This window comes from Rhinolophus sinicus, linkage group LG04, assembly GCF_036562045.2.
Source record: "Rhinolophus sinicus isolate RSC01 linkage group LG04, ASM3656204v1, whole genome shotgun sequence".
Classification (NCBI taxonomy): domain Eukaryota; kingdom Metazoa; phylum Chordata; class Mammalia; order Chiroptera; family Rhinolophidae; genus Rhinolophus; species Rhinolophus sinicus.
This window is the reverse complement of record NC_133754.1, coordinates 167526934-167539105: the sequence shown is the minus strand read 5'-3', so window position 1 is coordinate 167539105 and position 12172 is coordinate 167526934. Positions and strand designations below refer to the sequence as shown.

Genomic DNA, 12172 nt, shown 5'->3' with positions numbered 1-12172 from the left:
CTTGCTTTCAGAAGGTTCCTTGATCCCACAGGCTTCAAGGTCCGAAAGGCTTAAGAATCAGGGCAACTTGAGAATTTCTCCAGTGATGACATCGCTGATTATGATGTAATGCAGTGACCTGGGCTTTCTAGGTACTGGGAAACTTTGTCCTATGTTAAGGTAGATTTGGGGTCATGTTTTTGAGGTAACTTACCTTTTTCTCAATTTTATAATAAACTTGATTTATTCAATCAGTATTTATTGAGTGCTTGCTATGTGCAAGGCAGCTGGGAAACAAGGCAACAGTGGAAAAAAAGTTTTCTGCCCTTTTACAGTTTACATTCTAGTCAGTGGGGGTTGGGGAGAGACAAACAATATTTAATATATATGTATATGTATATATATACACATATATATGAAGATGTTAAGGGCAAAAGAGAGAAACAAAGCAGGGAAGGGGGATGGGGAGGGCGGCGTGCTAATGTGCCTAGGCAGGGCTCCCTGAGACTGACAGGAGACCTAAAGGAGGTGAGGGAGAGGGACATGTGACTGCAGCCTGTTTTTGTAAATAAAATTTTATTGGGACACAGCCACACTCATTTGTTTACGTATTATCAATGGCTGTGTTGGTTGAGTCATTGCAACAAAGACTCTGGTTTGCAAAGTTGGAAATACATATTGACTCCCTGGGCCTTTACGGAAAAAGTTTGCCAGCCCCCAAGTTAGAAAGGATCCCAAGAAGAATGTGGCTGGTGTGGAGAGAGCAAGGACAAGTACATGAGATGGTAGAAGTAAGAGGGCGGGGAGAGCATTGGGCCTCATGGCATATTGCTAGAACTTTGGCTCTGACTCGGTGTGAGGTGAGAAAGCACTAGAGAATTTTGAGCAGAGAGTTAACACCATCTGATTTAGATTTTAGCGGGACTAGTTGCTGCCATGGTTACTGCCAAGAACTTCTGTCTCACTTGTTCCTTCGGACAACCTGCAGAGGAATCTTTTTGGACATGTATTTGTACACATATTCCTCCTTCATCTGGGTCATGGTTCGGCAATGAAATTAGACCCTACAGAGTCCCACTGATGAGAACATTCAGGCCCTTGGGTACATAGCTCACCCAAAGATACCCAGGTAGCACTGGCCAAGCTCTCCTGACTACAACTTCTTCCCAGGAATGTGCTGTGGACACACCTTGATGGGACTTGACATGTGTCTCTGAGGCTGCTTGGCCACTGCCTCCCATGCCATCTCTGAAGCTGAGTGTGCGGGTGCTGACACCTGTCACTCTCAAGGCACCCAGAATCCAGCCTTACGTTGTGCAGCCATGTGCTCTTCATAAAAGGCAGTGACTACCATGGTGGGCTTTCTCTAAGGAGGTTACTAAGGTTGCTCTGGGCTCCTTTTAGGGTGTAAGAGTAGAAAAGGACCAAGTCCAGTCTCTCGAGCTTTGTGACTACCTGATGGGGGCAGCCAAACTCATTTCAGAAATAAATCTCAGCTTCTTGGCTCAATGGGTGGAGGATGAGATAGCACAGAGTTTTGAAAGAACAGAAAAGTACTTTTTTCTATGCCTGGCTGCCTGCAAAATAGTTTACTTGCCTCTGTTTTTCAGGGGTTTGCATGTCCAACTTGGATTACTTGGCTTTATTTCAAAAGAACTTACATGATAAGACATATTTCACTTAGAATCATCTATTTTCCTTCTCTTCAACCCCCCTCTTAAATTCTCAGAAATCTGCAGCTGCTTAGTCCATTTTCACTGCCTTGGATTGCTGTAAGAGCTTGTATTAGTTTCCTATTGCTGCTGTAACAAATTATCACAAGTTTAATGGCGTTAAACACAAATGTATTGTCTTACAATTCTGGAGGTCAGAAGTCCACAGTCACTCTTAGTGGGCTAAAATCAAGGTGTCAGGTCCTCAGTCCTTCTGGAGGCTCGAGGGGCTCATCCTTTCCTTGCCTTTTTTAGGTCCTAGAGGCTGCCTACATTCCTTGGCTTGAGGCCCCTTCCTTCATCTTCAGCGACCTCTCCTGCTTCTGTTTCCACATCTCTTTCTCTGACCTGATCCTCCTGTCTGCCTCTGATTAAGGTCCTGTGAGTTCTTTGAGTCTACCGGATAATCCAGGGTAGTTAATCTCCCCATGTCAAACTCTTTAACTCACATCTGCGAAGTCCTTATTTTCCATGAAAGGTGACATATTTACAGGTTCCAGGCATTAAGATGTGGACATCTTTCGGGGGGCCATAATTCACCTTGTCGCTTGACCTGTGCATCCCACTTGACTAAGACACTCAAAGCCTGGCATGCTGTTTCATGTGCTCCTCCCCCACTGCCCATGCTCACCCATCCTTAACCCTTTCTGTCATTGTGGGTGGGAGAGGTGCTGTGCTAGCTTAAGGCCAGTCGCTCAGGTCCATAAGCGTGGGGACTCTCAGGGTCCACCCCGACATCCTTTGTGCTAAAGCCAATGGACACTTTTACTTCACCTCTCAGGATATCGCATGCTTGAATGCTCTTTGCCTTAGCTTCTGTGTTACCCTTTGTGCCCCTTCTCTCCTCTCTGGGTCATCACACAGTGGTATCAGTGATGGAAGAATATAGAGACTGTTGGCACTCTACACCCCAAACCTCCACTGCCTGGCACATGCAACTGCACACACTTGTCATTAACCACCTAAGGTACATGCGGGCTCCCTGGAGTGTCTGGTGAGATCCTTCTGGTAGAAATACTCTGTATTGCTCAGACTGTATTTCCTCATTGGATCACACTTTTGCTCCTCTGGCCCAAGACATCCGCCCGCCCCCCAAAAATGAGATGATCCTTCTTGAAAGCAACCCTGAGGCTCTCCTCTACTGGAGAAAGAAAACATGGAAAGATTTGACCAAGAAACGCCTTTCTTCCTCCAGTGGTATCCCTGCACCTGACTGGGTTTGGGGGATACCACCCACAGTTGACCTTTGGAAGAAACGTGAACCAGGCCACTGTAGTTTTAGCAGCTGTGGGAGAGAAGAAAAAAATCTCGTAAGGCAAGGCCACAAGTACAGTATTTCTTTTTATGGATGCAGATTCCTGGATCCCACCCCAGTCTTACTGAATCTGAATATTTTGAGCCCAGAACTACTTAGGCCTAGGAATTCAACTCTTCAATATGTTGACATTTGAGAACCCAAGTCAGGAGCTCCCAGCAAAGAAGAGGATCCCTTGCCAAACACACAGTGAGCCTCATTCCCAAAGCTCAGCCCCCAGTGTGGTACCCCAAATATCAAGACTGCCCATTTTCCTCAAGGTGGAAGGGGAAGGAGCCCTCTTCAGAAGGGGGAGATACTCTCCTGAGGACTCACATCTGGATCCAGATCATTTCTCTTCCGGAGCTCCACATACCACAGTCCAGCGGTCACTAAGCATCTAAGTCAGCATGTCCCAACTGGAACTCATTATCATCCCCTGTATGACTGCTCCTGCCTCTGTGTTCTCTGTATATGAGGGTCCTGCCACCTACCTAGTTGCTGGAAACCTGGAGGCAGTGGATAGGGATCAAGTTGATGAAGGGACATAGCACTGCCATAATCACATTCAACTAACATTTTGAGTAGTTTGCCCAAGGTCATACATATTATGGTAATGGAACTAGATTTGAACTCAGGTCTGAGTCCAGTGCCTTACTCTTCTTTCTATTCTGGACTGTCTTTCTGTAAGAAATGGAAGAAGTAGGCTCGGGTCCATGAGCATTGCCTTTAAATAAGCATAAGAATTGTTACATAGAAGAATTAGCTTGCTCTGCACAACCCCAAAAGTAGACCCAAGTCCAATTAATGGCTTCTCCAGAAAGGTACAGATGTCAGTCCAGTGTGAGGAAAAGTATATTGCTGAGCTGTCCATGCCAGAGCAAGCCAGATCCTCAGGCTCGGATTTGTGCTACCACCAATAGAGCTTGGTGGTACTCGTAATTAATCCTTATAAAGTTGTTACCCATGTAATCCACTTTCATGTTCTAAGAAACAATTCAAACCAAAATTCTCACGGGTTCTTCATTAACATTCTTACGTGCTTGATAGCATCATTTCTTAATTACATCTTAAAATCTCTCTTTCCTCTCCACTGTCTCCTCATCCCTCAATTACTTCTGTTCTTTGTAATTCTAGAAGATGTCCTCAGCCTTGTTTCTCTTCCCACTTTTCTCCTGTTTTTTTGTGTTTTTTTGTTTGTTTTGTTTTTACCACTGAAGCCCTAATCCGCTGTTTGTTTGTTTGTTTTGGCAGGGGGGGTGGCAGTTGGGGATGGAGGGCTTTATGGAAACCTAATGATTTTATCTGTTCTGGATGACAGGCCATCTTTCTTTGGGTAGAGGAAGGGGTTCATCCTTCTCCCTCACACACCACATCTAATCTAATCATCTAATGTAAATGCAATGCTTGAGGCTAGAGATGGCACAGGAGCTGAGAGAGGGCCTCAATGCTAAAGAGCTTGGATTGAATGGAGGATAGTTGCGGAAACAACCAATTAGATTAGATTCTACCTCGTAAACTTCTCTAGAACCTGTCCCTTCCTCTCTTCCACACTATCACATCCCTAGCTTAGGCCACCTTCAAGTCTTACAAGAATTTCTCCAATTCTCCTTTCAGGACTCAGCATTTTGCCCCTTTATATTACAGCTAAACCTAGATCTTTCTCAAATTTTCCTAGAAGCCAAATCTGACCACGCCTCTGTTTAAAGACTTTACTGGTTTTTTTTTCAGTTGTCCTCAATTTAATCCAAGCTCTACTCCAAGCATTTGAGGTCCTCCCTAGTTGGCTCCATGACCTCTCTAGCCTCATCCATTTTTCCAAACACCATAACTACTGGCAGTTCCCCACAATGCCCTCCTTCTGGGCCTTGCTCAGGCTGTGCTCTCTGTGGGGGATGCCTTTCCCTCCTAACTACCTGACAAATACCCACCTGTCTTTCAGTACTTGATTTTGGCATCACCTCACTAGGGAACCTGACTCCCTCCCTCCAATGAGCATTCCCTCCTTTGTGTGCCTTTGTCCTCCCAATAGATTTCCACCTACAAACTCCTCTGCATCCATTCTGTCTTCTTCCCACCTAGACTGGGCAATGACATCTGTCACCAGCAGGCTGCACTGGGCTGGACGCACCACAAATCCCAGTAAATGTTCAATGAAGGGATGAAAGTATTGTTGGGGCCCTCATACTCTCAGGAGACCTGGTGCTTTGGAGTTGGATGACTTGGGTTGAAGTACAAACACTAAGAGCTGTCTGCTCATGGGCGGGTTATTGGAATTCTGAGCCTTGATTTTCTCAGCTCTGCCTACCTCATGGGATTCTGTAAAGGAGGGGTGTCCAAACTCCGGCCCACGGGCCAACTGTGGCCCATGATCCATTGTTAATTGGCCCATAGCAAATTCCAAAAATATATTTAGTTTACTTAAATAAACCAGGTGAAGCAATAGGTACTTCACCTCGAGTGAGTGGCCCAGCTGTTTGTGTATTTTACCACATATGGCCCTTGGTGAAAAACGTTGAAAAAAGTTTGGACACCCCTGCTGTAAAGTAACATGTGAGGTGCCTGGTACTGTGCCTGGCTTACTGTAAGGGCTCAGTTATGTATCATCCTTGCAGCCAAGCAGCAGCGGAGGAAAAGGTATTTAGTCAGTCAGTGAACGGGGGATTAGGATCAGGGACATAAGGGGCAGAAACCTCCAAGACACCAGTGTACTTGGGTTTCTAAAACTGCTGGCCACCTGCTCTGTCCTGTAGCAAAGCTGAGATGGGCAGATGGGTAGGGATGACAGATCAAGGGCCCACCAAGGCCAAGCCCTCCCTGGGCTGCTGGAATGGACCAGTCCCCAGTGACATCACAATCCTGAGGGGTTGCCAAGGCACTGCAGGAGGTGGATCTTCTTGTTTCTCCCCACGGAGCTCTTGGATGTGAGAAAGGTGAGCAAGGAAGGCAGATGGAGATGAGGAACAGCCCGAGTCCCATGCCCAGGGGCATGGCTCCGGGTGACTCTGGAGAGGCAGGAACACTGCCAGCTCCTGACACTGGCATCCAGGACATGGGTTCAGCCACTCAACCAAAGATGAAGCCCAAGAAGGTGCGCAAGATCAAGGTGCTCATCATGGACCTGGGCTCGCAGTATTGTAAGTGCGGCTACGCGGGAGAGCCCAGGCCCACCTACTTCATCTCCTCCACGGTGGGCAAGCGCTACTCCGAGGTGGCCAACGCGGGCGACACCTGCAAGCAGACCTACGTGGGCCACGAGCTGCTCGACATTGAGGCGCCTCTGAAGCTGGTTAACCCACTAAACTATGGTGTCGTGGTGGACTGGGATTGCGTCCAGCACATCTGCGAGTACATCTTCCATACGGCCATGAAGATCCTCCCCGAGGAGCATGCTGTGCTGGTCTCCGACTCCCCACTCAGCCCCAGCAGCAACCGGGAGAAGTATGCAGAGCTCATGTTTGAGACCTTTGGCATCCCTGCCATGCACGTGACGTACCAGTCGCTGCTGTCCATCTACTCCTACGGCAAGATTGCAGGGCTGGTCGTGGAGAGCGGGCACGGCGTCTCGCACGTGGTGCCCATCTCTGAGGGCAACGTGCTGCCAGGCCTGACGGTCCGCGCTGACTACGCTGGAGGTGACCTCACCAACTACCTGCTGCAGCTGCTCAATGAGGCCGGCCAGAAGTTCACGGATGACCACCTGCACATTGTCGAGCACATCAAGAAGAAGTGCTGCTACTCAGCATTACAGCCCGAGGAGGAGCTCAGCCTGGGCCTGGAGCAGCTGCGTGTGGAATACGAGCTCCCTGATGGCAAGCTCATCACCATTGGCCAGGAGCGCTTCCAGTGCGCCGAGATGCTCTTCAAGCCCACCCTGGTGGGCAGCAACCAGCCCGGCCTCCCCGCGCTCACGGCCGCCTGCCTGGGCCACTGCCAGGAGGCGGGCTTCAAGGAGGAGATGGCCGCCAACGTGCTGCTGTGTGGTGGCTGTACCATGCTGGATGGCTTCCCCAGGCGCTTCCAGAGGGAGCTGAACATCCTCTGCCCTGGGGACAGCCCCACAGTGGCTGCCGCTCCTGAGAGGAAGACGTCTGTGTGGACCGGTGGCTCCATCCTGGCCTCCCTGCAGGCCTTCCAGCAACTCTGGGTCAGCAAGGAAGAGTTTGAGGAGTGGGGCAGTGCAGCCATCTACAACAAGTGCTGAGGGGGGCCAGGCCTTATGGGCAGGTGACCTCAGGCCACTTTATACATTTACAGAATTTCACATACAATTTTAACACACAATGGCTCTCGTCTAGTCTCCATTTCTTGCTCCAGTCTCATAGAAGGTGGTGGGGAGTTGGGTTTAGGAGTATCAGCACATTTTGCTCTGCTGGGTCAGGAGCAGCGAAGCCAGGGTGGGAGGTTGGATGGTTGGGACTTCCCTCACTGACCTTCCCCACCTCCTGATGGAGTGAACCTATGACCTGGGACCCATTACCAGGTGTCTGTGGGATCAGACATTGGTGAGCTGTGCAATCTGATGGGCTACCAAATGTCTCTGAGCCTCCTCTTCCCTTAGACAAACAGTACTGACTTCTGGCACCCTGGGAGCTGCCTCCGTCCGGGGCCCTGTGCTGGGGCTGCAGACTTGGGAAAGAACCAGACAGTCTTAATCGCTTAATGCCTTGCGATCTAGTCCTTCCTCATTGCCTAGCACTGGGCTCTTAGCCTGGAGTTTGAGTCCTGCTGGGGCTGGCAGGGCCTTGGTGCTATGCAGGAACTTGGGCTCTTCCCAAGAGAGGGGCTGCAGACTCGAGGTCCGGAGGCTGATGCCGCCAGTAGACACATTTTGTTTGGCCAGCACAGTGTATACAACTTTTGAACACGAATTCTTTCAGTGGGGACTACATTCTTCAGGTTGCCAGTCTCCACCACCTGATGTCTTCATACAAAGCTGCTACTTCAGCATCTTTTGCTTAATTAGCCAGCATTCATGTCTATTGCTTGCAAACCAAGAACCTTTGATTAGTATTAATCCTAAAATCGTGATGATGTGCCCACAGGGGAACAGAGGCTTATAGAGTGGAAAGTGATGGGCCCCAAATCACACAGGCGGTAGGCTGGTGCTCCATGTGAACCCTCTGCCACATGCTGGTCTCGAACTCCAAAAACCATGTCTGTGTCTACTTCACCACCCCCATCTCCTCTTCCTCACTCCCCACAACCTCAGCAACTTCTCGTCTCTGCAGTCACAGCTTCGTTGCCTGTGTCACCTGGTCATCTCCTCCAAAAGCATCCCTTGTGTGGCAGAGCCTGTAAAAACACTAATCAGTCCTCGACATGAATTTATTTAAGCCAGCCACAGGCACAACAGATTTAATTTTGATAGAAAAATATGGGCCAGTGACTTCAGCTTAAGACAGCAGACTGTGTGTTTATCTCTCCCTCCTAAAACGGAGTTAAAGTCATAGTAGAGGAATACAGACGTATAATCCCACTGCAAATGAGGACAGTGGTAGGGGGACTTCTGAGGCCAGAGATTTCTACCTGAGTCTGGAAGAAAAGTACATGCAGGGCTGGAAGGCTGCAGCCTGCTCCCTGCAGGGGACGAGGTTTGGGACTTGGAAATGCCACCCAAGTAGAGGATGACTAGGAATGAAGTATATGAGACAAAATGGGGGGTCGGGGAGGGGATGGTAACAAATGGTCTCTGAGAGCACAGTCCTCCGACTCCCCACAGGTGGAGGGGTGAGCAGCATGACCAGCTTTTAAGTGTCTATTTATATTCCTCAGGCAACAAAACAAAACAAAACCCCCCAAATTGAATAATCCTCTTTATGAAGGTGGTGCTAGTACAAGGAAGGAGAGGAGAGGAGCGTATGAAGAGGAGGCCATGAACCCTACCTGCATCCCTTTGTCTGTCTCCAAATCATGAAACACACTCAGGCCCACCTAATATTCCCCAGGAGGAACCTACAGTTGATGCCTCCATTTCCCCCTCATCCCTTCCCCACAACTCCCAGTTTCTTCCAGGGCATCAGACGGAGCCCAGCGCTGACCGCCCCTCCAGTGCCAAGGGCAGAGCATATGACCTAAGCTAAGCCAATCAGAGCCTTCCAACTGCTTGTCCACAATGATTGGCTGGGAGTGAGCATGTGACCTCAGTGCGCCGGAGCAGAGTCTCAGACCTTCTTGGAAAGTTGATGTGAGATGGGGGGGTGTGGCCTAGAATTGCTGCGGCGACATTTACTAGGGAGAAAGTCCGCTGGACGCTGACCCAGCAGGGAGTGCAGACTCAGGTAGGTAGGCCCCTGACACAGTGACCTCCGAATGAAGCCACGCCCACAGTGCCCTCTACTTCTTACTCCCGCGAGCAGGTGCGTTCAGCCTCATCACTCAGGTAAGAAGAGTGTGTGTGTGTGTGTGTGTCCGCCGCTTGCAGTTGACAACATTCCAACTGCGTCTCTTTCTCAACAATCGTATTCCTCCAGAGCAGTTTGTGTAGCGGGACCAGGGCTGGAGAAGCCTCTTATCATTGAAATATTAGGACTAACACTTCATTTATTTCCCAACAAAAAAACTACTGCATACGAAGCATTTTTATCAAGGTATTAGAGAAGGTCAGATAACACTGTCGGGGAAGAGCAGAAACCTAACAAAGAGTGTCTACTGGCCATTGGCCCATATGCTCTTGTTTAGATATTTGTTCCCGGGGTTGGACGTGAGGGCAGGAACTGTGGTGTCCCCCTCTTCGTTTTTCTCCCGCCCGGCGCAGAGCATGGCACCGGGTGGAGGCTTAGTACCTGCCAACCGAAAGGACTTACTCCCAGTTTTGAGGTAGAAGTTATAGTATTTTCTCCCATTTTACAGATGAGGACACTGAGGCTTGGAGAGGTTAAGAATCTTGTCCACGTTCACTCACCTGGTAAATCAGTCTTGTGCTAAATCAAAATTTTGTGATTCCAAAATACCTCTTTGCCTTTGTCACCAATCTTTCTGCAAATTATCAATCTCTTTTGCAAGGAAAAGAAAAGACAATCTCTCCCCACCCCCCAAAAACATGCTTTCAAGTCATGAATGACAAATATGATGTAATTTCATAACCATCCTGAGGTATAAAAGTTAAGAACACCAATCTTTTAGCAAAGGAGAGACTTGCCCAGTGGCATAAATAAGTATTAGAGTGACATCATGTGGTGGAATGCTACTATTCAGACATGGCAGGAGGCCTGTTATCCTTACTGCCTGTCTGGGCAGTGTGATTTCTCTCCCTCAAGTGTTTATTACCAAGTTTGCTCTAAGAGTTATCTCCATATGGTGGGTTTAAGCAATTAATTTAATTATAGTACAAGCTATTAATGGTGTTCCATTTGATGTAAGGTGATTTTGGGTGGTTTTGTTTTGTTTTTTTGATCCTACATTTTCTTCTGTAGGGATGAGCAGTCCGATGAACAGGCAGGCAGTGAAGTTCTCCCGGCTCCATGGGAATGCTGCTGATTCAGACAGTTCTGTACCCAGGCCAGGAGTCAAGGTCTCCCGGCATCTTGGGACACTGTGTGCATGAGAGCAGGCCTGCAGGGCCTGCCAGATGATCTCTGCTACAAATGCTCTCTGTTTTGCTGTGTCTGTGTAACCTTGCTTCTCTGCCTGAATGTGCAGTGCTACCCCTCCGGCCGGTCACCACTGGAGACTCTCCTCGGTCTGTAAGTCTCAGTTAAATGTATGCCTGCACTCTGCCACCCGCTGTGTTCTTTGGGCTTGCAGCTTCTCAGGTACAACTCTTGGAACACCTTGGACTCCAGAACACCTTGTAATATAGTGGTTCTTAACCAGTGGGGAGAGAGAGTGTGGGGTATTGGTTATACTGGAGCTAGCTCTTAATGGCTTGTGAGAGTCCATTGTTAACTATTCAGGAATTTTGCAAGCCAGTTGTTAAGTGGTGTTGTCACTTGAAATTGCCCATGGTGGAAGTATTTACCCTCACAGAAATCAGTAAGTGTTACAAATCAGGTCCTCCCCACCAGAGAGCTTGTTTGAAGAGGGGAACAGGAGAGTTGGAGAGAAATGGTGGGCAACAGAATCATCTAGGGAGCTGTTCCAAAAAACAAAACCAGTGTGGACCTTTCCCCCAGACGCTGAGTCAGTCCATCTGGGGAAGTACCTAGGACTCTGCAATTGAAGGGTTCCTCAGGTGACTCTCCTTCGTGGCGCCTCAGAGGCAGTCGGCTGCTTCAGGAAAGAGAAGCCAAACATCTCTTTCCCAGCCACCGGCTGCCAAAAACTCATTGAAGTGGATGATGAACACAAACTTCATACATTTTATGAGCAGCGTATGGCCACAGAAGTTGCTGCTGACGCTCTGAGTGAAGAATGGGTTATGTGGTTCGAATCAGTGGTGGGAACGACAAACAAGGTTTCCCCATGAAGCAGGGTGTCGTGACCCATGGCTGAGTCTGCCTGCTCCTGAGTAAGGGACAATCCTGTTATAGACCAAGGGGGACCGGAGAAAGAAAACACACATCTTTTTGGGGTTACATTGTGGATGCCAATCTGAGTGTTCTCAACTTGGTCATTGTAAAAAAAAGGGAGGGGGGAGGTGGGGAGAAGGATATTCTTGGTTTCACAGATACTACTGTGCCTCGTTGCCTGGGGCCCAAAAGAGCTAGCAGAATCCACAAATTTTTTAGTCTCTCTAAAGAAGATGATATCTGCCAGTATGTTGTGAGAAAGCCCCTAAACAAAGAAGGTAAGAAACCTAGGACCAAAGCACCCAAGATTCAGCGTCTTCTTACTCCACGCGTCCTGCAACACAAACGTCTGTGTATTGCTCTGAAGAAATAGCAAACTAAGAACAAGAAGGAAGAGGCTGCAGAATATGCTCAACTGTTGGCCAAGAGAACAAAGGTGGCCAAAGACAAAAACACCAGGAACAGGTTGCCAAGAGACGTGGGCTGTCCTCTCTGAGAGCTTCTATTTCTAAGTCTGAGTCCATTCAAAAATGACGTTTTCTAAGAGTAACAAATAAATAAGATCAGACATTAAAAAACAAAACAAAACAAAACAAAACAAAACTAAACAAAAAAACTAGAGTGGAAGCACCAGTGTGATCCCCGAAGCCCGCAGTGATTCTGATGCGCAGCCCAGGTGAGAACCACTGCGCAAGGGAAGCCTGAGGCCCCACCGAATGTCTTATTTTCACAGCCAG

At 48.5% G+C, this 12172-nt stretch overlaps 1 protein-coding gene and 1 pseudogene across 1 annotated transcript; both read left to right on the top strand.

The window, feature by feature from the left end:
* Positions 1 to 5676: 5676 nt before the first annotated feature.
* On the top strand, positions 5677 to 7189 carry ACTL7B (actin like 7B). The gene has a single exon (XM_019734157.2). The coding sequence runs from the start codon at positions 5936 to 5938 to the stop codon at positions 7187 to 7189; it is 1254 nt and encodes a 417-aa protein (XP_019589716.2). The 5' UTR covers positions 5677 to 5935.
* A 3739-nt stretch (positions 7190 to 10928) lies between these two features.
* On the top strand, positions 10929 to 11969 carry LOC109448629 (small ribosomal subunit protein eS6; annotated as a pseudogene).
* Positions 11970 to 12172: the final 203 nt, after the last annotated feature.

Bases quoted from the DNA above. Each gene is read 5' to 3' on its own strand.
- ACTL7B (XM_019734157.2), top strand. From the start codon at position 5,936: ATGGAGATGAGGAACAGCCCGAGTCCCATGCCCAGGGGCATGGCTCCG.